The sequence below is a fragment of the Muntiacus reevesi genome, chromosome 4, assembly GCF_963930625.1.
Source record: "Muntiacus reevesi chromosome 4, mMunRee1.1, whole genome shotgun sequence".
In the NCBI taxonomy this organism is placed as follows: domain Eukaryota; kingdom Metazoa; phylum Chordata; class Mammalia; order Artiodactyla; family Cervidae; genus Muntiacus; species Muntiacus reevesi.
This window is the reverse complement of record NC_089252.1, coordinates 93,736,325-93,764,284: the sequence shown is the minus strand read 5'-3', so window position 1 is coordinate 93,764,284 and position 27,960 is coordinate 93,736,325. Positions and strand designations below refer to the sequence as shown.

The 27,960-nt window shown below is 40.3% G+C and overlaps 1 protein-coding gene across 5 annotated transcripts in view; it reads left to right on the top strand.

Annotated features, from left to right (window-relative positions):
* Nucleotides 1–584: 584 nt before the first annotated feature.
* Nucleotides 585–27,960, top strand: part of SLC25A26 (solute carrier family 25 member 26) — a 149,330-nt gene continuing 121,954 nt past the window's right edge. For 3 of the 5 annotated variants that reach the window (XM_065933336.1, XM_065933337.1, XM_065933335.1), the window contains exons 1-3: nt 588–888; nt 6,209–6,365; nt 9,683–9,792. In XM_065933336.1, the coding sequence (XP_065789408.1) occupies nt 856–888; nt 6,209–6,365; nt 9,683–9,792 (300 nt within the window). In that variant the 5' untranslated portion in view covers nt 588–855. Of the gene's footprint in view, nt 977–6,208; nt 6,366–9,682; nt 9,793–27,960 lie in introns of all 5 variants that reach the window. The other 2 variants (XM_065933338.1, XM_065933339.1) reach the window with 2 other exon arrangements.

Here is a 27,960-nt window from a genome sequence, read left to right as displayed (position 1 = left end):
CTAAGGTCGAAAAGAGTCCAACCCAACTTAGAAATGGAACAACAACAAGGAGAAGTAGAGGATGCTAATTTTTAACTCAAGGAAGGAATTAAAAAAAATATATTTTTAATGGCATGTGGCACTTGGTTGCTGCACCTGGGCTTTCTGTAGTTGTGGCCTGTGGGATCAATAGTTGTGGCTCACAGGCTTAGTTGCCCGGCTGGCCCGTGGGATCTTAGTTCCCTGACCAGGGATAGAACCTGTGTCTCCTACATGGGCAAGCTGATTTTTAACCACTGGATCACCAGGGAAATCTCAAGAAGGAAACTTTTGAAGTGCTTTTCTATAGTTAATAATTTTCTAATGATGAGTCTGTTTTATGGAAACGTCAGACAAAATTTCTACAGATGAAGCCAAACGATAAAGCAAAAAGAAATACCATTGGAAGCCACAGGCCTCCCCAGAAACTAGCCCGGCAGCTGCATGGCCACGCCTTCCACTATAGCCACGCCTCTTTTGAGTTAACGCTTTGGCTTCACCCTGCGCTCACGGCGGTGGGGGCTTGCTGCGCCCGGTTCTCAGGCTAGGCTCATTTGCTCGCGAGAGTTCCTCCATCTAGCCTACTGAGAAGCTGTCGGACTTGGAGGCAGAGAAGAGTCGCGAGACTTGACTAGATCACCCTTTCCTGACTCCGCCCCTCCATCCAGGCACTCCTCCCGGCGCAGCTTCCCCGTTTGCACGTGTAATTGTTGTGGTTCTACCTCACGTGGCCGCGGAAGTGCCGGCGGCTTCCAAGATGGCGGCGCCCAGTGTCAGGTGCCCGTGACTCGCCTCTGGTCAGCCTTGAATTATAACCCTGAGCAAGTCTATGGGGCCATGGACCGGCCTGGGTTCATAGCCTCGCTGGTGGTGAGTACAGGGCCTTAGGAGTGCCGGAGTCCTGCACCGGAGCCTGTGGTGTCTTCTCTGTCTTAGCACCTCCTTCCGGTTTTGCAAGGTGAATCGTCGCTGGGTCACCGGTCACCAGGTCCGGGAGGAAGCGCCGGGGTCCTGGGCCGCGCTGGGGCTTGTGTCAAGTCCCTAAGTCTGCTACCTGTATGCCAGAAGGGGACAGGAGTGGGTTAGCGGTGGGATTCTTCACTCGTCCTCCGCACCGCGGTTTATTTAAAGGAAAAAGAAAAGCTTTAATTATATACAATTATATACGGTAACCACACTTTGGAGAACTTGGCAGTTAATGAAATATTCACAAGGACGCTCAAGCCGCTTCCAGACCTGTTGGCCAAGACTGTAGTTTTGTTTTGCTGTATCTTTTTTATTCTCGGAAAATGATGTTTCCATTCATTCAATACACAGTTAATCGGCTATTCTGCGTCTGAGTATTTTTCTAGGCTTTAGGTATGTACTGATGAGCTCAAATAGCCGCGCTATGCAGTCAGTGGTGTATAATAGGAAAGAAAAAGAATCAACGTGTCTTAAAAAACCACCGCCCTGCCAAAGCCCTTCAATAAATATTTTGAAAACAGGTCCAGTAGGGTTTACTAGATACAGTGGTGAACCAGACAGATTGCCTGTTTTTTCATTGTGGGAGAGTGGGTAGAGGCAGAAAACAGACAAATGTCTTTACAAAAGTTTTCCTGAGAAATGGAGACCCAGAGGGCTTTCTTCATTCAATTATCAAATGTTTTCTGCAGGTGTGGGAGATAACATGGTGAACAAAATAGACCTGTTCTGGTGGTGGAGGCTGAAGAGGGAAATGATTGTTAGCCTAATTGACGTTGAGGGTTACTTTCAGCGTGGTATGGAGAGATGTGGAAGGGGGATCTTACTCAGACGTGTGGAACGTTGGTTTTGAATCCAAATTTGTTGAGATCTGTGGAAGCTAGGTTTTAGAGATGCAGAGAGAGGCTTTACCACTTTTGAAGGCGTTTTCCTGTACAGCTCGTGAGATAGCGGTAGTACTTGTGAGAGCATTGCTCTGTGCGGAAGTAGGGTAAGCTTCTTAGGTATAGCATCTGATTTAATTCTGACCAACAATGGAAGTCTTCTCCTAGTTCTCCCAGTGAGGGAACTGAGGAGTGATATGTTAGATAATTTGTCCGAAGTCACACAAGTGAGGTACGTTTCATGTGTGTTAGTGTCTGAGCTCAGATTCCAGGTAAAAGTAACATGGGATTTCGTGCCCCTTATTGCTCTTTAAGACTGTCTCTTAAATCAACAACAGTAGCAGTTGCTGAAAGCAGGTGTCAGTTAAGGAAGGAAACATAGTTTTAAAATTTATTTAGGATTTATTAAATAATGGTACATATGCATACTTTTTAAAGTGTAGTTACAGAGAGTAAAATTAGGATTGATTGGTAGAAGTTTCAAGGAAAGTTTTGCTCTGGCTGAATTCATTTCATGTGCAGTTTCTCTGCCATATATTCTGCCTACTGGTACTGTGATTGCCCTTGGAGATTTGATGCAAACAAACCAAAGCGTTACCATAAGATGCTGTGAAAGAAATGAATTGAGGTATTACTGAGAGAGAATCATCTTGGAGAACTAAGATCCTGCATGCTGCTTGGCCTCAAAAAATAAAACTCAATGACAATGACCACCCTCCTCCCCAAACATGGTTAGTAACCTTTTGTTACAGTCATTAATTCATGTATTCTTCTAATAGTTATTAAGTGCCTACTACTGCCTACTGTGTACTGGTGCTGGGAACATATTGGTGAACAAAACAGGTATGGATCTTACAGTCTGGTGGGACACGCACAAACTTTGAAGAAATGGTCAGATGCTCAAATATAGGATTAAAATTCCAATCAGTGTAGAACAAGAGGGTCTAAACGCAGACTTGGAGGATTAAAGAGTGTCATGTACACAGTCCTAGAAATGAGTGAGATCAGATTAATGAGGAAAAAGGTCATGGTGGCAAGAAGGTACCTGGCAAAGCGTTAATGATGGAGTTGGGGGTGGAGAAGTGGGGGAGGGGGGTGGTGAACTTCTAGAGGCTTGCAGGCTGTACTGTGATTCTGTTTTTCATCCTAAGGGCTTTTGGAAGCTTTGAAGAGCATGGAAATCTGTTTTACAAAGACAACTCTGCCATTAGTGTAGAGGGTCAAGAAGTGCTGCAGGGAGAGTGGGTGAAGGGTGTGGAAGAAGGCAGGTCTCATAGGAAGCCACAGCTTTGCATTGAGGAGGTTAAAGTCACTGGTGGCCATTTCACTGTGGAGAAAACCGAGAATGTCAGGGAGGGATGTTCTCCGGAAAAGCCATATTAATGTTTTTCTTGTTCTTAGTTGTGGTCTAGGCTAGGGGCCTGTGATCATTTTGCTTAGTTAAATTAGGCAGGTGGTTTAGTTTTTGTCCTGTAGTTGAATAGCTGTGATTTTTGTTTTTCCTGTTTTTGCCAGCTTTCTTTGGAGAAATAAAGGTTTCATAGCATATATTTCAAAGCTCTGAATAGACTCTTGCTGTCTGTAACACTTTAAAATTAAGGTTGTGGTATATATGGTATCATGATCTCAATAAATTGTTACGGTGAGGTAAGGCTTGCTGGTTATCTGTGTTCTGTTCTTTTTGGATTTTGTCTAGTACTTAGGATTTTCTGTGTAAGCTACCATAAATCTTGAATCCTTTGGTAACCTTTTTGATACGTGATCATAAATAATTTCTCAGGCTGAAGAAAAAAAATGGTAGAGTTCCTTAAGATTCAGTTGATGCTGACTTGATGTAAAATTATAAGCATTCCTTAAGGTTTAAGGTTTTTAAAAAAATCTTAAACATGTTGCTGTGTGTCTAAATATATATGTATTCTTAATCCTGTTAGCTGTATTTTTTTCCAGTCTCATGAATTTACATGATACTTGAGTTACAGAAGTTTGAAATCCGCAGAAGAAGTTAGTAGCTCTTGATTCATGATTTGCTAGATAAGTAGATTGAATCTGATCGTTTACTCTCAGTATACAAGAATTCTGATGAAAGAAGGGCTGGAGAATCAATGCATGCAAAGTAGCCAAATAGATTAAAAGAGTAATTAACTTACTGATTAAAATTTAGCAGTAGATAGCAAGCATCTTTGTGAACCCCTTCCTAAGATTAAAGAGAAAATTAGAATGAAGTGCAGCATATTTTTAAAGAAATCAGTCATATCAGACATTCTCACAAGAATTTTAGTTTTCCTTGTGTTTTGAGAAAATGAAGAGGCATGCAAAATATTTTATTACATATTGAATTTATAAAGTCCTTAAAGAATAAGTGAGAAGAATGTTGAAAAAATTAACTTTTATTTTTCTTTTTAACTTTCCTAATTGTGACCTTTGCCCTGTGGCTTAGATGATTTCTTTATATCCAGAAAGATATTCCACATTGTCTTTTTTTTTCCTACTCACACTTGATACTCTACTGGCACATCTCTGTGTTCTTTTCGTGACAACTTTTTAGGTCATTTGCAGAGTGGCCTGCATGGGTCTGTCATGCCTTTCAAGGTAGTGTACACTAATTTTTAATAATTGACCTATGCTAGCTCATTGAAAAAGATTATTTCATTTCTCATCTGAATAATTTCATTTTTTCAGTGAACTCTTGCAGTGGTTTTATCGTGCATGGCAAGTAGAGCAGAAAGTGTTTGCTAGGTACTAACCCTTATACCACCTGAGCACTTTGTAATCCCTAAAGGATGGAAAGAACAGATGATTTTGAACTCTGCCTGTATGTTTGAATAGTATTGATTCCTCTTTTCTGTGTCATGGTATATATAGTTTTTAATGTCTGCTTTTACTTTTTGAATAGGTAATATATTCACATAGGTCAAAGTTCAAAAGATAAAGTTAGCAATTCAGTTTAAAAATAACTATATAGGAACCATATTGCTGCTTCATAATTCTTCCATTTACTTGCTATAAAATGGTGTTGATTCATGTCTTTAAATGGTACCTCTAGACCTTGTGTATTGACCTTTCTCTTCTGCTGTCTCTGAGCTTCTGTTTTTCTGGGTTTCTTTTTGCTTTGACTCAGCTGTAACCAGTTTTTTAAATGTTCTACTTTACCTATGCTTTACTGTAATCACAAGGAGCAGACTTGGTTTTCAATCAGTTTTTAAAGTGCACCTTCCCTAAAGCAACATGGGGTCTCTTGGGAGATGATGCGTTTGGGGCAGGTTTAATGCCCTCTAGGAATTTAGCTCTATTTTTTCATTTATTCTCTTAAAATTTATCAAGGAATTTTCCAATATACAAAAAGTTGAAAAAAATATCAAGAACCCTCAGATATGTGATTCTTTTTTTTAAAATTTCTACCACTTTATTGCTATCAACCCATCTCCCTCCACCCTCGTGCACACGTGCTCAGTCCTGTAACCCCATGGACTGCAGCCTCTGCCAGGCTTCTCTGTTCATGGACTTTTCCAGGCAAGAATACTGGAGTAGGTTGCCATTTCCTTCTCCACGTGATTCTTAAAATGTGGATCTAGATTCACAGGTAGCATTACCCATTTAGAATGGAAATTTCGAAACAGTTTTTTTTTAAATGCAGATTCACTACTCAGTTAAAAAGGCCAAAAATACAACATTTGGTATGCTTTGGAAAGATCACTGAGAAAAACTGTCAAATAAAAAAACACAGTGCTGCAAACCATCTTTTACTTAAAAATTTACCATTTACTGGTTTGTTTTTTATTTATGCATTCTTTTGGCTGCGCAGCATGTGGTATCTTAGTTCCCCAACCAGCGGTGAAACTTGTGCTCCCTGCAGTGGAAGCACACAGGCCTCACCACTGGATGTCCAGGGAAGTTCCTCATATTCGGGTTTGCTTGTATATATACCTAGAGTGACTTAGGACGGATACAATAAGAAACCAATAAAAGTGGTTACCTCAGTTTTACAGGATAAGGAAGGAGACTTTGAACTCTTTTCTGAGGTTTATTTCACTTTTTTGAACCCTATGAAATCATTAAAAATGAATTTAAAATTAATATAAAAATTGTTAAAAATCGGTAAACATTTGTTTAAAACTGAATATAAAATATAAAATTTACAATTTGAAAGTATAGCACAGTAGTGGTTATTTTCCCAGGACAAATCTGTAGATTTAGGTAGGAGGTCTTTTGACTATACCAAAGTACTCTGGTGAAGTTTAAAACCATGTTTGAAAGAAATATGCTTTAAAAACTACCTTCTTATCCCCATCCCTCAAATGACATATTATTTTTTTGTAACTTTCTTTTTTTTTTTTTTCTTTAAGGCTGGTGGAATAGCAGGTGTCTCTGTTGACTTGATATTATTTCCTCTGGATACCATTAAAACCAGGCTGCAGAGCCCCCAGGGATTTTATAAGGCCGGTGGTTTTTATGGAGTATACGCTGGAGTTCCTTCTACTGCTATTGGATCCTTTCCTAATGGTAACAATTATATTGATATTATCATTGCTTTATATAAAGCCAAGCTAATAGGATTTATTTTCAGAATAATATGTGGTCCAACCCTAGATAGAATTCCTTATGTTTAATGTAGTTGATACTTGGAATTTGTTTTCTATTCATTAATCCGTTATTTTTGACTCAACTAGTGGTATATATGCCATCCTAAACAGCAACAACAAAAAAACAAAACCACGAGCAATCTTTTGAAAGTGGTTTTCATTGACAGAACTCCTAGTTAGAATCCTTAAAGTGTTCTTCTAACGTTGATTGTGATGCCTTGGAGTAGTTGTTCTCAACCTTGCCTGAATACTGAAATCTCTTGGGGAGTTTTACAAAACGCTGTTGTCTGTGTCTCTGTGAGAAGTTTAACTGGTCTTGGCTTTGCCTGGGTATCAGGAGTTTTAGTAGCTTCCCAGGTGATTCAGATGTGAAGCTGACCTCAGTGACTTCTGCCTCGGGGAGTCTCGTGGAGCAGGTAAACCTGTTTTATTTAATCCACCTGTTGGTGTACCCTTTTTTCGGGTACTTATTTTGATAATTGTTTACTGATGCTTTGATTGGCACTCACACTGAGCAAACAGAAAACCACTACCATCAAACACACACTCACAAAACCACTCACTGTTCCATAAAAAATAAAAATTAAAATGATTTTTTAAAATTTTTGATTTATTTTTAATTGAAGGATAATTGCTTTACAGTATTGTGTTGATTTCTACCAAACATCATGACAGAAGATTCTTAAATTCTAAGGTTTGAGTTCTTTTTTGCAGTGTATTTTATTAGAAATTCTTCCTTGTTTACTTGACATTGAAATGTCCATCTGTAAAAAGTACAGTATTCACATAAAGATTTGTAGTGCCGATCTTTTTGGTCCTTTAGTTTATCCGTTTATCCCTTCTTCCCTTTCCCCGAGCCATCCTTAGAACAGCCAACTGTTTTGAAGTTATCTTTGAATTCTTTTCCTTGGAGAAGGGAAAGGCTACCCACTCCAGTATTCTGGCCTGACAAATTCCATGGACTGTATAGTCCATGGGATTGCAAAGAGTCGGACATGACTAAGTGACTTTCACACTCACTTTGAATTCTTTTATGCCTAAATTTTCAGTAATCGATTATAGCAAGTCACCATTTAGCACACACTCCATGCCAAACATAGCTCTGTTAGTGGGAGATAGGCCTGTGTTTCAGTCTCCTGATCATCTGAGTTTTTCTTTTTCTTTTTTTTTAAAGAAAGTACTGCTGCCTGTGACCCACTCTCAGAGGTATGGAATTTAGTTGGTCTGAGGTGCGGCCTTGGCTTTGGATTTTTAAAGAAATATATATCCCATGGTAATTTTATTATGCAGACAAGTTTGGGAACCTCTGAACTAGGGAATTGCAAAGCAATATCAGTATGTTACTAAGTCCCTATCTTTTGGGTGCTCCTCCTTACCTTGTCTCCTTCACTGTTGTAAATTTTTCTCTCTTACATATTATGTAGGGATTGTTGGTAGATGAAGCATTAGTGATGGTCTGCAGGGTGCCTGGGCCTCCATCAAGCTCACAGGACTGGTTTAGCTTCTTGTGAGCAGGAGTTCACATAGAGAACGTGGTTTTGAATTTTTGTATGTTTGAGAAAGTGGATGTTCTCGGACTGCTTTACTTTGCCCTCTACAGAACATCATTGAATAGGAGAGGCTGGATAAAAAGAGTGCCAGCATTCCAGAAATGGCTGTTCTTCTGCAAATTTTTAGTGAATTGAAACTCTTTATGAGGAACTTTAAACATTTTCTGCTATTGGTTCAAGTTCTCTTTAGAATACAATACACCATTTTAATATATAGCTGTTGTAGGTTTTTTTGAGGACGTATTGTGCAGTGGGTACTGGGCTGCAAGTGTGAGCTGCAAGAAGAGAGGAAAAGAACTGCAGTCAAGATTCATACGTAGTATATGTTTAGAAGGGAATGTAGAAGGAATGTAGAGAAACCACAGTTTTTTTGCTTTTTTTCACTCGGGGGGGATGGGGGTGGGTGGTGCGATGTCCAGTAGGAGGAACTTAGAACTGAATTTGATTGGTAATATTCTAGCCCAGTGGTCCCCAACCTTTTTGGCACCAGGGACCGGTTTCATGGAAGACCCATTTTACCACAGACAGGGGTGTGTGAGTGGGGGATGGTTTTGGGATGATTCAAGCATATTCCATTTATTGTGCACTTTATTTCTCATATTATTACATCATCTCCACCTCAGATCATCAGGTGTTAGATGCTGGAGATTGGGCACCCCTGTTCTAGCCCATTTAGTGAGTGGGCCAAAATAGGACCAGCCTAATTAAGAATTGCAGGTGGGAATTAGGTCCTGCATTAACTAAATTAAATACAGCTGCCTGCTCGGTCCTTAATTATCCAGGGACAGTGTGCCGCCTCTTCTGGCCTCCTGTCTGTGAGCTGCTGAGGAGTGTTTGTTACAAGCTTACTGACTGTGGAGAACTGGTTTTCACTCTCAAACTCTTTTCCTGAGTATTTCAGACTTTGCTGTGACATGTTCAAATGACCTTTGAAAGATGATTTTGCCATGTATTTATCTTTCATGCCAAATCTTTTATGTGACTGATAAACATCTTTGATTAACAGTACATGGCAAGTCTAAAAGCCTTCCTGTGCTGCTAGTTCATTTGATGGGGTAGCTTTTTAGAGATTTTGATTTTCAGTTTTAATTAAGTAGTTGATTGTTTTCTTGAAGTAAAGGTGAATTGAGGTAGTAAAAAGTAGCCATGGTTATTTTGAGTATCCAGCAATAAAGCATAATGGAATAGGTGTTTTATTGAGATGTATGTTTGCAGTTTTAACCTGTCTGTAAACCAGTGTAGTTGATTATTTTATGATCATATGTAAAGATATTTTGGATCATGGATATTCATATCCTTTTCTAAAACTCTTATTAAAAAGTGTTAAGTGACTTGTCAGTACAAATTGGTAAATGCCAGGTTAGCTGTTAGGGTTCCTCATGGCAGCAGGGATCATGTCTTCTGCATTTTTGGAAATCCAAGGTCAAGCGTGTAACATGAGCTCAGTGAAATCTGTAAGAGTGATGGGATGGCAGGGAAGAGTACATATTATTATTATATCTTTATTATTTTTACTTATACTTGAAATATTTATAAATATAAACAAACAATATATATTATTCATATTTAATATTATCTTTATCGTCTCATAAGTTAATAATTGAGTTATAATTTTTTTTTTGAGAAACATTCACAGTTTGTGTAGATATTTAAGCTTTGTGAAAGATTGGTTTGTTTTAAATTTCAGCTGCTGCCTTTTTTGTCACCTATGAATATGTGAAATGGATTTTGCACACTGATTCTTCTTCACATTTGATGCCTGTGACACATATGTTGGCTGCCTCGGCTGGAGAAGTGGTAAGTAATAAGTTATGTGTAGCACATACTTCAGAAATGCAAAGCATGAATTATCTTCAGTATATATATTAGTTCATTTTCGAAAGACAATTCTTTTTTAAATTAATGAAAGTCTTAAATCCCAATAAATGTAAATGTATTAAACCATGATAGTTGAAAGAAAGATAGTTTAGATAGTATGAAAGAAGAATCCAGATATATGTTATTTACAAGAGGCATACCTCAAACATAATTATGCAGAAAGAATAAAATTAAAGAAATAGAAGAAAATATCCATGTAAATTGTGGTGGCTTTTGTTGTCAGCATAGTTGAGCAAGAACTGTTTCCTAGAACTCCCTTTCCAGGAAGGTTCCAGGTTAGCCTGGCTACAAGAGGAATCTGCACAACATTTTGAAGGCGAAAGTGACCCAGCATTTGTGTTCATGCTCAGAAGGTTGGTGTGGGGTCAGACACAGTTTCAGTTCGTGTACCTCGTCAATGATCTGTTGGCTTCAGGAAGCAAGCCAGGCCTCTAGCTGCTCCACCTCCTGCTGGATCTTCTTCTTCAGCTTCTCTAAGTTTTGAGTCAGATGTGTGGGCTCATGCTGCTTGGTACTACAGGACACCCACAGCATCGAGATTGGTGATGGAGAATGTGAAATTCAGTTTGTCCTTGCTTGTCTCCATTTCACACCCATCTTTCCTTCCTTCCTTACTGATTGCCTGTCTTCTAAATTTCTGTCCCAACTCTCCATGCAGAGGCAACAGTTCTATATGAACTGCCTAATTAGCTCTCACAATTACTGTTCGTATCCCTGTGATAACTCCTTATTCTTACCTTTCTTAGTGATTCTACTTCTCTGGTCAGCCCTCACTGATTCAGAAATGCTTCTTGAGAGTAGATAGTAATGTTAACATTAGCCCCCCCCCCCAAAAAAAAAGACTTAAAGCTAATAAAAAAGAAACTGTTGCATACTGATAGAAGGAACAATTCTCTTGGGAAATGTAATAAACCTGAACTTGGACTAAATAGCATAGTCTCAAAATATAAAGCAAAAAATTGCCAGAATTATAATGAAAAATCAGTACAATTATTATCTTCATTGGTGATAGTCACATCTACTTTATAAAAGTCCTAGGACCAGGCAGGCATAACTTGTTAAGACCATAGAAGATTTGAACACAGTGACAGGAATGGTCTAATGGATATGTTTGCAGTTCCGCACCTAATTGCTAAAGATTATTTTTTTTAAGCCTACTTGAAACCTTTAATAAACATCTCTCCTTGAAGACAATGTTGAAAGAAGTTAGCTCAAAAGGCATTAAATTCTCAAAAGTGTTTTATATAAAACTTCCTTTTGACATTGGTTTACAAATAATTTTAGAGAACCCAAGCCAACTCTGGATTTAAAATTGTGTTCATAATTTACTGAACTTTTAAGTGTGATAGGACTAACAATATGTTAATTTTTGGAGTAGCAAAGAGCCTAAAGTAGTAGTTCCTTATGAGTTAGCGACACCTCTGGGAAGCCAACGAAGCCTGTGGTCGTCTCTCCTGTAAGCTGCACTTACGGACAGTTTGTGTACAGTTTCTGGGGATTTTCGTTCCCCCCACTCTTAACCGAAGTAAAGACTCCAGGACTTGAATTCTGTCTGAAAATTAGTTTAGTCTGCCATTTAAAAGCAATTTATATTTAATTAAAAAAACTTTTATTATCCTTGGCTTATGTTTTTGTGATCATGTTCTGACATTAGAACCCATTGCATGCAGTTATTTTCACGTATATATATTAAAGAACAAGAAAAAGTGTGAGAGAGTTTCATTGTCTCTCAGCTTTTAAAAATTCTGTCTTTCTGACTGCTCTTGCTGCTGTTTTAGAATTGCCTGTTACTTTGATTTAGTTTAAATATATTCTTGTAAATTCAACACTTGGCTTATATTTTGTAGTATGTTCTGAGAGCAAGCATTAAAAAGAACTTGGCTGCTTTTTTTTTCATTTCACATATAGGACCATTGTGCTTGAAACTTGATTTGCCATGTTGGAGGATAGACTTTCAGTTTATAAAAATTTCTGTCTCTTAGACGTATCAAAATTATATAAAGCGTTAAAATCAAATTGGGCAAAGGAGAGCTGTTAGGTCAGTCATATTAATGATAAAATATTTGATCTGTAGAAAATATTGTATTCTAATATGTTAGTATCTGTAAATGGTGTTTTTTTTTTAAAAACTGGAACCTTTTAAATGTAATATTCTGCGTGTGTACTGTTGGGCAAAAGAGATGAATTAAGTAGGCTTCAGAATTAGAAAATAAGTATCTGTAAGACTGGAAATAAATAATCCTAGGATTGTTTTATCTGTATTGTGTCTCATAGTGTTTGCATGGTCCTTCAGGTAGTAAAGCCTTGTGTCCGATGCCTTTTTATAGTCTCTGTGGTGCCAGGAGAACCTTAAGATGAGACCCGATCAGCAGCAGGTATATAGATTGAGGATTTCACTGGTGAAACATGGCTTGATGTTGACTTTGATTTTAAATTCAGTTACCGTTTAGTATGCTAAAAAGTTTATTCCATTTATGGAGTTTGTGAAATGTTTTTCTTGTGGTCCTGTAATCTTTAAACTTTCTTGATAAACTTCCTAAAGGCATTCAGTGTCAGTGTTCCCAGGAAATGTACCTACTGCCTTTCTGTTTTAGTCATTTGCTTCTGTTTCATAGAGCATCAACTTTCGGTTTCAGATTCAGCCAAGTGTGGTCGCTGCAGGAGAAGGAAACAGATGAATTTAGGAGAAACAGATAGGTAAAATAAAAAGGAATAGAATATAAAAAACATGCCTAGCTGTCAGTGGTCAGAAAGGTACAAAGAGATCTGGAGAAAATCAGATACAGTTTAGTGCAGTCCTTGCTCTGTAATGCGTGTGTGCTGATATAGTTACAGTTGCACACAGATGCCTTACAGACAGTACTGTATATTTGTTGGCATTAAATGTGTGCAGTTCCTCTGTTGTAGTGATGATAAGTGTATGAAACTTAGAGACAAGGGAGCACTGCTGTAATGACCATTCCCCGTAGTAGCGGGTTGATTAAAAGTTAATGACAAATCAATAAAACTGTAATTACAGCCTTCTACCTTATGTTTGTAATTTGGAATACAGTGAAATCGATCAAATAAGATTTAATATGTAACAACAGCAAGAAGAGTCCCATTTGTGCCATTTTTATTAGGAGGTTTGCTGTACCAAATCTCTAAATCCCTGTCTCAATTATTTTATGGCTCAGTTTTCATCAGACACAGAAAAAGCCCCGTAAGAAGTAAATAGAATCTGTAATTAGATCAGAAGGCTTGGGGTGGGTTTACTTTAGTATAACAGATGCTATGACATTGCAGTGGTAATGATTTTTTTTTTTTAACTTTAGAATTTGACTTTTCCTGGGTCTGATTGTACTTATGGCCTTAGTCAATATTGTTTTCAGAAATAAAAGAGCAGTAAAATTTCTTTGCTGTTAAAAGTGGCCCCTGTGATTTAACGTACTCAGGGGGGATGTGTGTGGATGTCCTCACACACAGAGATGCTGGTAGATTTTTCTTTTCAGTCCCATTCTAACTTGGGATTGAGAAAGCCAGGAACTCAGTGATACCATGTTTTATTTTTCCTTTTTTTTTTTTTCTGGCCACAATAGGTGGCATGTGGGATCTTAGTTCCCTGACCACGGATTGATCCTGGGTCCCCTGCAGTGAAAGCATAGAGTCCTAACCACTGGCCTGCCAGGGAATTCCCAGTGATACCCTGTTTTCTGAAGTACCTCTAACAGTACTTCTCCACACAGTAATATGGGCCAGGGAGCACCGACTTTAGAATCAGTTGCCTGGGCATCAGTTTATAAATGAAGCTTTTGGGAAGTGACACTGTGGGTCCTGCATTTTCAGCACAATTCCTAGATGGTTCTGGAGTTTAGTGATATTTAAGCACCACTGATGAAGTATTATCAAAAATTTTAATATATACCCCAGTTGTAAACATTTTCACTGAGTTGACTTGGCAGTCGTGTGTTTAAGAATACTCAACAGGTGTGGAGCACACTGATCAGAAGCGTGATTCCTTGTGTTTTCCTCAGAATGCCATATTTTTCGGCCTACTGAAAAATCTTAGTTTATTAAACTGTTAATTTTTGAGGGTGGCAGTGTATTCACACATGGAGATTTTGAAGTCAGAGTGAGCATTGCATGCAGCATTTTCAAGGCCAGTCCTGCGGTTGGAGAGCCTTGAAAGTGAAAGTAGTGTAGGCTGTAATTTGCTACTGTAGCAACTAACAAGGTCAATGGAGCTACTTCATACAGTAGTCATTCCAGGGGTTTGTTGAATGTCAGATGTGGGTTAAGCACATCATTTTTATTCAACTTCACCACTAAATTGGCTGCTGAGAGGATTAGATGCATTGTTGTCAGGAGTGTTAGCAGCTACACAGCACAGTGTATGTGTTACTTATTATTTTATGTTTTCCCTGAGTGGGAATTTAAGCTGTTTTTGATTATGTTGTTCATAGCATGTTTTAAAGTGCTTTTTCAACTCAGTGAAAATGTTTACAACTGGGGTATATATTAAAATTTTTGATAATACTTCATCAGTGGTGCTTAAATATCACTAAACTCCAGAACCATCTAGGAATTGTGCTGAAAATGCAGGACCCACAGTGTCACTTCCCCTTTTCTAAGAAGAACCACTGAGCAAAACAATAGGAGAAAGGTTGACACATTTTGAAATGTTTCATCTTTTGAAATGATCATGAAAGGTTTTGAATATCCATAAATTAATAGAGATGCACTCTCATTTGAAATTGTGTTAGCAGCTTGTCAGACTCCTGTACAGTTGTGTAATCAAATTATGGAAGATAAGCTGAGTGGAAATTAAGATGGGAGTCACTGAAGTGCAGGATTGCTCTAAAGTCTGGAGGAAGCTCGCAGGAATGCTGCAGGTGAAAATGCTTGTGCGTGTTAAGGTGCTTGAAGGCAGGAGTGTGCAGACAGTGCCGGGAAGTTTGTTAGACAGTCAGAAGCTGCAGCTTAGATACCCAGCTACACTCTCAGGCACGTTGTTTTCTGAAGTATCTGAGCACATGCCTCTGCCAAGGGGGCTTTTTGCCTTGTTCTCTCTGTTCATTTTCCACTGGGCCGGGGAACCTCTTTTTCTACTTTAGGAACATTAAGTACATAAGGCAGACTTCATAATTCCTCCTTCTTCTTTTAAAAAAATTTATTTATACATGGGGCTTCACAGGCGGCACTAGTGGTAAAGACCCTACTTGCTAATCGCTTCTTGGCCTTCTGGCTAAGATCAGGTGAAGAATCTACCTGCCAATGCAAGAGACATAAGAGACGCAGGTTAAATCCCTTGGTGGGGAAGATCCCTTGGAGGAGGGCATGGTAACCCACTCCAGTATTCTTGCTTGGAGCATCCCATGTGGAGGGGCTTGGCGGGTTATAGTCCATAGGGTTGCAAAGAGTTGGACACGACTGAAGCGGCTTAGCACGCACAAATAAATGCTTATTTATTTGGCTGTGCTGGCTCTCTGTTGCTGTGCAGGCTTTTCTCTAGTTGTGGAGGGTGGGGGCTACTCTTCCTTGCAGCATGTGGGCTTTTCACTGCGATATCTTCTCGTTGCAGAGCGTGGGCCCTGGAGCCCAGGTTTGTTAGTTGTGGCACGTGGGCTTAGTCACTCCACAGCGTATGGGATCTTCTTGCACTAGGGCTTGAACCCCTGTGTCCTGCATTAGCAGGCAGATTCTTTACCACTGAGCCACCAGGGAAGTCCCGTACTTCCTTCTTAAGAACGTGAAACGGTAAAAATTGTAGAAGAAATTGTCTCCAGACTTACAAGAAAGAACCACCTTCCTATTGCTTTCCCTTTTTATATCCTTTCCTCGTTTGGACTTCCTCATTTCCTTTTATTTCAGCTGCTTTTGTTCAGCTCCTCTTAGTTTCCTCCACCACTTTTGTTATCCTGACCTGGCAGTGTGGATTTAGACCTTGAGAAGGCCTAATGTGTTTTTGGCAGTGAGGATAAAATACTTCCTTTAGAGGCTTGCAGTGAAACCATGCAGATGGACATGTAAGTGTGGACATACAGTAAAGGGTTCCAGGTATTTTAGGGGAAGTGAATTTGAGTGGATGGATGGGTGTTGAGTCAGGAAAGGCCTCAGAGAATAGCTCGTCCTTGAGCTGATTTCAGAGGATGATGCTGAGGTGGGTTGGTACAGGGAAGGCTCTTGAACTCAGGCAAACCCCTTGTTAGATGATGCTTTCAAGTTCCACATGGCTCACAGATGTGACTGCACCGTCCTGGAGGGCCCTGCCTGCTGTGCCGAGGAGTTATGGGCTGTTACCCTTTGAAGGTTTGAGCAGCGCACCTCAGGGCTGGTGCTTTAAGAGCAACCTCCGGCAGCAGTGTGGAAGTGGGCATGGTGCGTGAATGGAGGCGAGGAGACTTCTCCAAATCTCAAGGAGAGAGAGATGATCAGAGTCCCTGTTGAGGCAGGGCGTGGGATGCAGAGGGAGAAGGTGAGTTCATGAGAACCCAAGTGGGGGTTCGTCTTTGGAAAGCCTTTCCCGCAGCATTCCTTCAGTGCGTCTCCTCCTGGGCGCCTTTGTTAGCTTGTTGCAGCTGTGTTGTGTGTGAGCTTGAGCTCCTCTCAGAGTCTCTTGAGCGCTGCTCAGAAGCACACCCCAGCTCTTCAGCGGTCCCAGCCCTCTGAGCCCGAGCTGAGTGTGGAAAGGGGAGGAAGAGAAAGGAGAGAGAGAGAGGGCAGGGCCTGGCATAGCCTCCATGTGGTGGTGATCCTGCTGGTAGTTACTCATTTAAAGAATCAGCGTGGATGTGCTGAGAGATTGTTCCTAGTGGCTCTTGTCAAGGAGCTGCTTACCCACCTTTCCACCTCTTTCTTTATGGCTTCTTTCTCCAACAAATTTCCGACTTTCTGTTGTATGGACTTTCCTCTACCTGATGTCATAGGCAGCATTCATTCAGGTGGTGCTGACGCGTGACCTTGGCCAGTGTGTGTTACTGATTATCTTATGTAGTTTGTGTGGGGCAGTGGGGGAGCTCTGTGTTTTTTATTTAAGAGCAGTGTCAGTTTATGCTGCACAAATTAAGCTCAACTTTATAGAAATGATGGGTATGATTTTCGTATAAGATAATGAAGTTGAAGAATCTGACTTAAACTGCAGAATTTACAGATAGTTGAAAATATCTGAGTGCCTAGTACTAGATATCTAGTACTGTGATTGGTGCTAAGAAGCATAGAATAAGAAATTTTGACCCCTGTCCTTGAGGGATATATAAAGAAGGTTGGATACATTTACTAAGTAGGTAGAGAATATTTTGAGGGCCTCTGTAAGGAGGCAGAGTATGGATCATGAGCTGTCAAGTTACACAGATCAGGGTTGGAATTGTGTCTTATCTCTGTATTTGCTCTGTGTCTGCAGGTCATTTACGGGGCCACCATCCCTGGTGGTTCAGCCGTAAAGAATCTGCCTGCAGTGCAGGAGACTCGGGATCGATTCTTGGGTTGGGAAGATCCTTTGGAGGAGGGCATGGCAACCCACTCCAGTATTCTTGACTGGAGAATCCCATGGACATAGGAGTCTGATGGGTTGCAGTCCATGGGTTCTCAGAGAGTGACTGAAGCTACTGAGCATGCATGCACGCAGGCCATTTACACAACCTTACTGAGCTGTTGTTTTCCTTATCTAGAAAAATTGGGTTAATGCTACCCCACTCACAGTTCTTGTAAAACTTAAGTGATCCCATGTCACGCAAATTGCTGTTAGGAGCACATTCTTAGACTTTTACAGATTTGTGAAGGCTGTCACTTCCAGAAAGCAAAGAAATTGAAAGTCAAAGACATATAGTGATGCACTCAAGGTTTCCCAGCTGCTTTGGAAAATAAAACACCATTGCTAAGTGAATAGTTAGACAAATATTAGACCTTCAATTTCTACTTTTTTATCTTTTAAAAGTGGCAGAACTGGTGCAAAACTGGAAATGGATGCTGTTTTACTTGGGTAATGTTGAGAACTTGAATCATTTGAGGTTTACTTCTGAGTTCTGTGAGATTCTGTAAACAACTTCTAGACACAGGGCCTAAAAGATATAATTATTTTTGTTGAGAGGACTCTTAACTTTTTGTGTAGAGTCTGAATTATCAAGTTTGTTAGTTTTGTCAGGGAAGAGAAGACGTATACTTAAAAAAAATCTCTTTATGCTCATTGGCTCTTTGTATATGTGTAAAGAGGCTTAAAAGGAAGAAAGGCATAGTGAACTTACACCTCAGTATCAGTGGATGTTATTTAAACCCTAAGGGAGATATTGGGCTTCCCTGTGGCTCAGACAGTAAAGAGTCCGCCTGCAGTGCAGGAGCCCCGGGTTCAGTCCCTGCATTGGGAAGATCTGGAGGAGGGCATGGCAGCCCACTCCAGTGTTCTTGCCTGGAGAATTCCATGGACAGAGGAGCCTGGCTGGACAGTCCATGGGGGTCACAAAAGAGTCAGACATGACTGAGAGACTTAAGCACAAGGAAGGTATAGTAGGATTTGCTACTGCTGCTAAGTCAATTCAGTCATGTCTGACTCTGCGACCCCATCCCTCGGATTCTCCAGGCAAGAACACTGGAGTGGGTTGCCATTTCCTTTTCCAATGCTTAAAAGTGAAAAGTGAAAGTGAAGTCGCTCAGTCATATCTGACTCTTTGCGACCCCATGGACTGCAGCCTACCGGGCTCTTCCGTCCATGGGATTTTCCAGGCAAGAGTACTGGAGTGGGGTGCCATTGCCTTCTCCGTTAGTAGGATTTAGCAATTGCTTTTTGTGTTTTATCAACAACTGTGATTCCATTTATAACCAGAAGATGGCAGAATTGACAAGCAGATGAACTTTTGCAGGGGTTTTGAATTTAAATGGTGGTGTCGAAAAAGGTAATGTTAGGTATTCTTAATTTGAAAACCTGTTTTCTAGAAAGAATTTTGGGAATGTAATACAAGTAAATTGTGCTTTAAAAATTTTTTGGAGTGCCCTGAATTCTCATTTTCTGTGTGTCTCTTTGTTTCTCTCTCATTAACTTGCCACTTGGAGTTTACTATGCAAAGTCTAAAGCAGAATTTTTGTTGTTGTTCAGTCACTAAGTCGTGTCTGACTCTTTGTGACCCCATGGACTGCAGCATGCCAGGCTTCCCTGTCCATCACCAACTCCCGGAGTCTACCCAAACCATGCCCATCGAGTCGGTGACGCCATCCAGCCGTCTCATCCTCTGTTGCCCACTTCTCCTCCTGCCCTCAGTCTTGCCCAGCATCAGAGTCTCTTTCAGTGAGTCGGCTCTCTGCATGAGATGGCCAAAGGATTGGAGCTTTAGCATCAGTCCTTCCAGTGAATATTCACAGTTGTTTTCCTTTAGGATTGACTGGTTTGATCTCCTTGCTGAGGAACTCTCAAGAGTCTTCTCCAGCACCACGGTTTGAAAACAGCTTTACTTTGTGATTAAACTTTGATTGGCTCAGTTTTTAAGTTTCTGTTGAACTAATTATGGCATTGCTGGTTTAAACATAAGAATTAGCTGATAATTAAACCTGGAACCTTTAAGTTCATTAGCTGCATGTAAATATGATGCATATTTAATGAAAAATCTGGATCAGTCTTCCAAGGCAATAAAAATCAAAGCAAAACTAAACAAATGGGATCTGTCAAACTTAAAAGCTTTTGCACAGCAAAGTGAAAGTGTATGTTGCTCAGTCTTGTCCAGCTCTTTGTGACCCCGTGGACTGTAGTCTGCCAGGCTTCTCTGTCCATGGAATTCTCCAGGCAAGAATACTGGCGTGGATTGCCATTTCTTTGTCCAGGGGATCGTCCCGACCCAGGGATCGAACCCGGGTCTCTTGCATTGCAGGTGGATTCTTTACTGTCTCAGCCACCAGAGGAAATCATAATAAAAACAAAAAAACTTCCTGTGGACTTGGAGGAAGTATTTGCAAACAGTGTGACTGACAAGAGCTTAATTTCCAAAATACACAAACAGTTCATACAGCTCAATAAGCAAACAACAACAAAAAAAGGCAATCAAAAAATGGGCAGAAGACCTAAATAGACATTTCTCCAAAGATGACATCCAGATGACCAGTAGGCACATGAAAAGATGCTCGACATTTTTAATTATTAGAGAAATGCAAATCAAAACATCAGTGAGGTATTAGCTCACACTGGTCAGAATGACTGTCATCAAAAAGTCTACAAATAGTAAATGCTGGAGGGGGTGGAGAGAAGGGAACCCTACTATGCTGTTGGTAGGAATGGAAATTGGTGCATCCACTATAGAAAAAGAGGCAGTTCCTTAGAAAATTGAAAACAGAGTTGCCCTATGATCCAGCAATCCCACTCTTGGGCATATATCTGGGGAAAACTATAATTCAAAAAGATACATAAACCCCAGTGTTCATAGCATCACTCTAGTAGCCAGGATGTAGAATCAATGTCCATGTCCATCAACAGATGAATGAATAAAGGTGTAGTGTATATATATATGTACATGTAAATGTATGTATTATGTATAATACCATAAAGAACTGTGGTGCTGGGAAAGACTCCTGGGAAAGATTGAGGGCAGAAGGAGAAGAGGGCGTCAGAGGACGAGATGGTGAGATGGCATCTTTGATGCAGTGAACATGAACTTGCAAACTTCGGGAGATGGTGAGGGACAGGGAGGCCTGGTGTGCTGCAGTCCTTGGGGTCACAAAGAGTTGGACTTGACTGGGCAATTGAACAACACACACAGTGGAATATTACTTAGCCATAAAAACAAAATAATGCTATTTGCAGCAACATGGTGGGCCTAGAGAATATCATACTAAGTAACGTCAGAGAAAGATAACATGATATCACTTATGTGTATAATTTAAAAAATAATGCAGATGAAGTTATTTACAAAACAGAAACAGACATAGACAACAAACTTAGAGTTACCAAAGGGGAAAGGGTGAAGAGATAACTTAGGAGCTGGGACTTAGCAGATAAAACAACTATATATAAAATAAACAACAAGGACCTATTGTATAGCACAGGGACCAATATGCAATGTCTTACACTAAACTATGATGGAAAAGAATCTGATAAAGGATATATATATATATAAAACTGAATCACTTTGTTGTAGCCCAAAGTAATACAACATTATAAATCAATTATACTTCAATGAAAAAATTCTGGAGATGATAACCAAAAGATTTGGGTTTTACCCTTGCTTCCTAAGGCAAGTAGTTCCCTGACCTTCATTAACTTCTGTCTCAGATTGACTTATACGTTAAATACTGACATAATTAGCTTCTAATATGAAATTAATATTTTTAGTCTGTTTATTAAGCTTCCTATGGAAAAGTCTTAAGTCAGGTATTTTTTTGTGTATGTAAACTGTGTTGAAATAGTTGGGTAAAAGATAGTATTAATAGAAGTTACTGTGGGTGATACCCAGTTTGAAGAGGGTTTCAAGAGTGAGAGGTTGGAGGTGAGAGTGTTAATGACTGGCAAGTGATGTGTGGAGGTGTGGGGCTTGGGTAGGGCAATGAGAGACCCAGGGTGTTTTAGCAGCTTCTTTCTCTCTCTCTCTCTCCTTTTTCTCTGCCTTCACTCATTTTACCTAATATCAGACCGAAGCTAACTGTGATTTTCTTTGCTTTCATACACTTACTCTTAGGACTTGTAGTTTTGCATCTTGGTGTTCCATGAATACTAAAAGATATTCTGCTCCCCACTTCAAAAATAAAAACATATCAGAAGAGTTTTTATTTATGTCAGAGAAAGAGAAGTCTTGGTAGCAACTTTCATGTTGTAATCATTCTCAATCTGAAGTTCATCAGAGTTTTGGTGTATTAAATTCCCCTGAGGTCAGTATTGTATTTGAACGTTGATCAAAAAAAAATGAGATATGTATTTTCTTTATGAAAAGCCTTATTTGTCTTGTCTTTCGATAGAGCTTTAACATATACAACATTTTGGGGTTTAATGAAGATGTCACCTTCCCTGTGTCATGGATTCACACTGAACCCCAGGCATCTGAGGAAAGGATGCTCTGAAGAATGGAAATACCCCAAGACCCTCAGACGACATTGCCTTTATTTCCTTTCATGCAGCCATGAGATTGTAGCATGTTTTTGTTCCTGTGCAGTGAAATACTCTGTTGGGGCTCAGATTCAAATCTAAGAAAGATCAGAGTTAATAGAAAACCAAATGGAAGGCAAGGGAGCTGCTGAAGGAAATAGAAGCATTACTTTGTGGCCTCTTAGGCCAAAATTGCCGTGCCAGGGAAGTCAGGAAGCCATGCTGGGTGCTTTGTACCTCTTCTGTTAGTTAGATTGTTTTTCGTCTGGGAACCTTTACAAAATTTCTCTTCTGCTGCTGTATTTTTAAGAAATAAAAATACAACATAAGAACATGGAGGGTTATGAAGCATAAAGTTCCATAAATATTTATGCTGAGGCACAAAAGTGGACAATTCTTATTTTCTTGACATATTGGGGTCGTATTTCACTCTTGACCTCTTGAGTTGAAAAATACAAGGAGTTAGCGTACCCTTTTCTTTCTTTTCTCTTTCTTATTTATTTTTCATTTCTATAATGAGTTTTAGATGCTGGGAACTGCCCTGTAAGGTTCATGTAAGTTTCAGTGGACTTTATTTTCTATCCTGGCTTATAAATATGGCTTTAGAAGTTTGCACTCTCACCAAAAATAACATAATTTATATCCAGTTTTAGTTAGTCGTAAGCTATTTAATGTGTGTGTGTTAAAATTGAAACTAAATGTTGTTTTTGTCAGGGCTAATAAGTAGGATTGTTTCTAAAAGTGTGTTTTAAGCAGTCCTTTGATTTTATTTTGTCCCTCACTTAAAATCTTTGGTTCAAAACAAATGTTTTTGCCCTTTGAAATTATGTTAAAGAAACTTACGAAGTAATCATACATGTTCACTGTAGAGAATTTAGAAAATGCAAGTGGGCAGAGAAGGCGAACGTCGCCTATAATCCCACTCTTGTTTTTTCTGTTCTTTTTGTAACTATTGATACATATAAAAATAGTCTATTCAGTTCAAAGGAAGAAAATGCATTTAGAAGATTCTGAAGTATTGGTAATGTTTTTCTGTGGAAATGATTAATTTTTGGCATTTCCCCTCTTCTTGAGTAGTTTTATTTACTTTCTACATAAAGTAACACCAAAAAATGGTAGATGCAGTTTTGTCAATTAAACCTAAAATCAACTTGGAAAAAATAAACTAGAGCATTTCGTGTCCCCTGCCCCACCCCTGTTGATTCCAGTTGATTAGTAAAATTAATGCATGTTTTTGCCCTCAGATTATTTATGTTTAGTAGGAGAGAAAGCAGTATATTTTCAAAAACTATATGGCATAAGTTAAGTGAAAAATTTTCAGTTGAAATCTTTTTTTGGGGGGGATGAGAATAGTCAGGAAATAGTTTATTTGGAGAATAAAGAGAATCTTTGGGCTTCTCTGGTGGCTCAGACGGTAAAGTGTTTGTTCACGATGTGGGAGACCTGGGTTTGACCCCTGGGTTGGGAAGATCCCCTGGAGAAGGAAAGGGTAGCCCACTCCAGTACTCTTGCCTGAAGAATCCCATGGATGGAGACCTTTTTGAGCTTATAAAAGAGAAAGTATAATGGGCAAAAATTAAGAATTATAGAAATCAAAACCTAAAAGGGTATGATGAGGATTTCTAGTACGAGTCAAATAAGAAAAGCTAGACCCTGGAAGGTGATGGGAATGCTTGAGAGTTCACTGACACAGCTGGGACCACCGACTAGGTCTGAAGCCCCTCACCCGGACTACTGCTCATCCCTGCCTGGAGCTGAGTCCTGAATGAACAGCGCAGTTTGGATGCAGAATGGTACCCTGTGCTGAGGGCAGCTCAGTTGAAGGGATGCTGTCCCAGGGGTGCAGGCATGTGCTTGGGCCCCTGGCTCTTCCTTCTTCATGGTCTCTGGGGTTTTCATGTGTCATCCCATTTCTTTCCTAAATTGTCAACCTCTGCTTTGCTGTTACAACTTTCCCTCATCCTACCTGCAGTTATTTTTACCATCCTAAACTATCTCTCCTAATGTCTCCCCCAGCTTTCTTTAGGCGTTGTCCACACTTGCCCATCTCTATCTCTGAATCACTTGTGAATTCACTGTAATTGAGTGTGAATTCACTCTCCTGGGCCAGCCCTCCACTGAAACCATTCTTGGGACCTTCACTAGCCCTAATGTGTGCACAGGTTGAGACCTGTGACCCATCATTCTGGAAATCTTCCTCTGAGACTTCTGGTCCCCTTGACTACCAGCAGTCGAGTAGCATTTTTGGTTACTTGTGGTTGAAATTGATCTTGGCTATCGTGTGAGAAAAAAGGTTGGTGTTTGGAAAGTTGGCAGACATTGCTGCTTTCTCTTTCTCCCTTGATTTGCTTTGGGTGGCCATGTCCCTAACCCTTTTCTTGATCTCCGTATTCTCAGCCTTCCTAAGAGGGGGTGGCCATGTCACACAATGATGGTCAAGTGGACACCCACTAGGGGGCTTCTGAAAAAAAAAAAAAGACCTTTTCTTCTTGCCTGGAGTCCAGTTGTATGACCGGGTTATGCTGGAGGATTTCGAGTCACATAACTCATGAGGCAGCAAGCCTGTGGATAGAAGGCCAGTACACCAGCGCTGGCAGAGAAGAAAGAGAAAGAGCATGGATTCTAGCTCACTTTGTAGAGGTTTTGCACTAAATGTTGACCAAAATACTTGTTAGGTGACAACTTAATGTCATTTATTGCCCAAGCCGCTAGCTGGTGTTTTGCTGCTTTATCCAAAAGAGATTCTGTAATTGACTCAGAACACTGTTTGATGGCTCTTAGAATAGATGGAAGACTGGAGAATGAGGGAAATGAATGGGAAGGGAAGCCATGGCAAGGATCCCAGTCAGGCCTGTATCTTAGGGTCAGTACAGTTAGGATGCTGCCCCCGGCACTGCCCGCTGGCTGCCCCTGGACCCTGGACCTTGGATGTTGCTCTCTTGGTAGCCCCAGAACAGTACTGTCCAACAGAAAGACTCTATAAGACACTGGTGTAATTTTACTTTTTCTAGTAACCACGTTAGAAAAGTGAACAATAAAAAGCTAGCTGGATGATTTTAATATATGTTCTCAACCGACACGTATCCAGAGTATTAACCTTTCAACATGTAATCAGTATAGAAGAATTATTGATGGGATATTTTGCATTATTTTTTGACACTAAAACGTTCAGTCCTCTGTGTTGTGTTGACAGCACCTCTCAATTGCGTGTGCGCCTTTGCCGGTGCTCTGTGGCCTCGCGGGACTCGTGGCTCGGATTGGCCAGTGTCGCTCAGGATGCAAACCCTTGGGTGGGAGTAACTGACAGTTAAGCCTGAGTTGGTGCCATGGCCGGGGAGAAGAGGGACTGACACCTTCTGTTTTCTCCAGCAGGGAAGCCTCTCACACATGAGCGTTGTAAACTGGGCAGCCACAGAAGACCAGTGTTCACCGCAGCAGTTTTTTCCTTCTCATTTGTCTGAGCGAGTCTTTTCGTCTGCTTTTTAAGAATGGGTGTTCCTTTAGGAGTTTTATAGTTTCTGGTCTTACATTTAGATCTTTAATCCATTTTGAGTTTATTTTTGTGTGTGGTGTTAGAAAGTGATCTAGTTTCATTCTTTTACAAATGGTTGACCAGTTTTCCCAGCACCACTTGTTAAAGAGGTTGTCTTTTTTCCATTGTATATCCTTGCCTCCTTTGTCAAAGATAAGGTGTCCATAGGTTCGTGAATTTATCTCTGGGCTTTCTATTCTGTTCCATTGATCTATATTTCTGTCTTTGTGCCAGTACCATACTGTCTTGATGACTGTGGCTTTGTAGTAGAGTCTGAAGTCAGGCAGGTTGACTCCTCCAGTTCCATTCTTCTTTCTCAAGATTACTTTGGCTATTCGAGGTTTTTTGTTTTTCCATACAAATTGTGAAATTATTTGTTCTAGTTCTGTGAAAAATACCGTTGGTAGCTTGATAGGGATTGCATTGAATCTATAGATTGCTTTGGGGTGAAACATCACCAGCCCAGGTGGGATGCATGAGACAAGTGCTCGGGCCTAGTGCACTGGGAGGACCCAGAGGAGTCAGGTGGAGAGGGAGGTGGGAGGGGGGATCGGGATGGGGAATACGTGTAACTCTATGGCTGATTCGTGTCAATGTATGACAAAACCCACTGAAATGTTGTGAAGTAATTGGCCTCCAACTAATAAAATAAAATTAAAAAAAAAAAAAAAGAATGGGTGTTCCTCAGGATTCCGTTCTTGACCTTCTGGCCTTCCCTTTTTGCCTTCTACTTAGGTAGTTTAATTCACTCTCTTGATTCCAGCTACCACTTAATGCTGATGATTTCTATGTCTGTATCTCTAGCCCTGTTACTTTCTAGCTTTAGTCAGATACTAATTTCTTGACCAGATAGAGCCCCTTACATGTGCCACAGACTTCTCAACGTTTCGCAGTCTGAACTCTAAACCTGTTTTCCTCCTCTGACCCCTGGTCTCATTTAACAGCACCACTATATTGACCTCTTATCAGTCACCGGGTCCTTTTGTTTAACTCCCGACTCAAATTTCCTTCTTTTATGAACCGTATTCATGTCCTGATATCTTCTACAGAACTGTTGCAGCAGTCTGAGAGCTTGTCTTTTGCTTTCTTTTGGTCTTTCCTCTTTGCCTCTCACCATTCTCTCTCATCCTCCAAGTATTCTCCTACCTGCTGCAGCCAGAGTGATGTCCCTAAAGCACACACAGGTTATCATTCTTCTGCCTAAACTGTGTGTGTGTATTTTATGTATTTTTTTTAATTGAAGCATAGTTGATGTAAAGTATTATGTAAGTTACAGGTGTACAATACAGTAGTTTACAACTTTTAGCGATTATACTCCACTTATAGTTATTGTAAATTATTGGCTATGTTCCCTGTTTGTACAGTTTATCCTTGTTGCTTATTTTTTTCCTTGTACCTTATTTTATATCTGATAGTTTGTACCTCTTAATCCCCTACCACTATAACACCCCTCCCCCAACGTCCTCTCCCCATTAGTAACTACTGAGTTATTCTGTACCTGTGAGTCTGCTTCCTTTTGTTATAGTCACTGGTTCATTGTATTTGTTTTTTTTAGATTCCACATGTAAGTGGTATCGTACTGTATCTATCTTTCTCTGTTTCGCTTCACTCAGCGCAATGCCCTCCAAGTCTGTCTGTGTTGCTGCTGCAGATCTGCCTAAACTTTTCCAGTTGTTGCCGTTGTCTGTGCATTGAAGCCCAGCCTCTGTGTGTGGCACAGGGCCTCCTTGCTCGGCCGTCTGTCCAGTCTTACTCCCCGTTACTTCTGACCTGAAACTTGAAGTTTTGGTGGTGTGGAATGGGTTGGGTGAGTGCACACTGTGGAATGCTGAGGGATGACTCTCTTACCCTGAACACCCTGCTTTCCTACTTGTGTGCTTTTCTGTTTCCACTCCCCATCACGCCCTTTTTACCTTTCTTCGCCAGCTAATTCTTGCTCATTTGGAAGGCTCGTGGTCTGTGGAGGCTTAAATATAGGACTTCTGTTATAGCAGTTTAAAACACCAGTTTATATGTCTCCCTCCCTGTTCCCTGCTGCCTTCTGTCCTCCAGTGGGCAGAGTCCCTTCTGATATGGCCAGTTCTTTATTGTTAACTGTTTCTCCAAAGATAAGTGGGCTACTGAAAGCAGAGTCCTGGAAGTGTGAGATTGAGGTTCTGTGTAGCTGACGCTGGCATGTCCTCAAGGGTGATGTTATAGTTATTTGTTGGCTGGTCTAGTCAACAAACGGTATGGACCAGGCAGGACCTAGGTCTACCCAAAGGCTGGAGCAGGGCCCAGGAGTGCCTAGGGTTACTCCTCAGCTGTTGAGTGGTGGGGAGGTCAGGGCTGCTGAAGCTGTGAGCAGGTTGAGGCTAGGAATGGAGTGGAATGGAAGATTGGGGTTATCAGCTGATTTTTCAGTCTTGCCTCTGTCATTGTGTATTACTCCAGTAAAGCTAAGGCACTTTTGATTCATTCATCAAGCAGACATGTCTGAAATAGCTGTTGTGTGAACGCCAGAGGCCCTGCTAGGTGTTGGGAG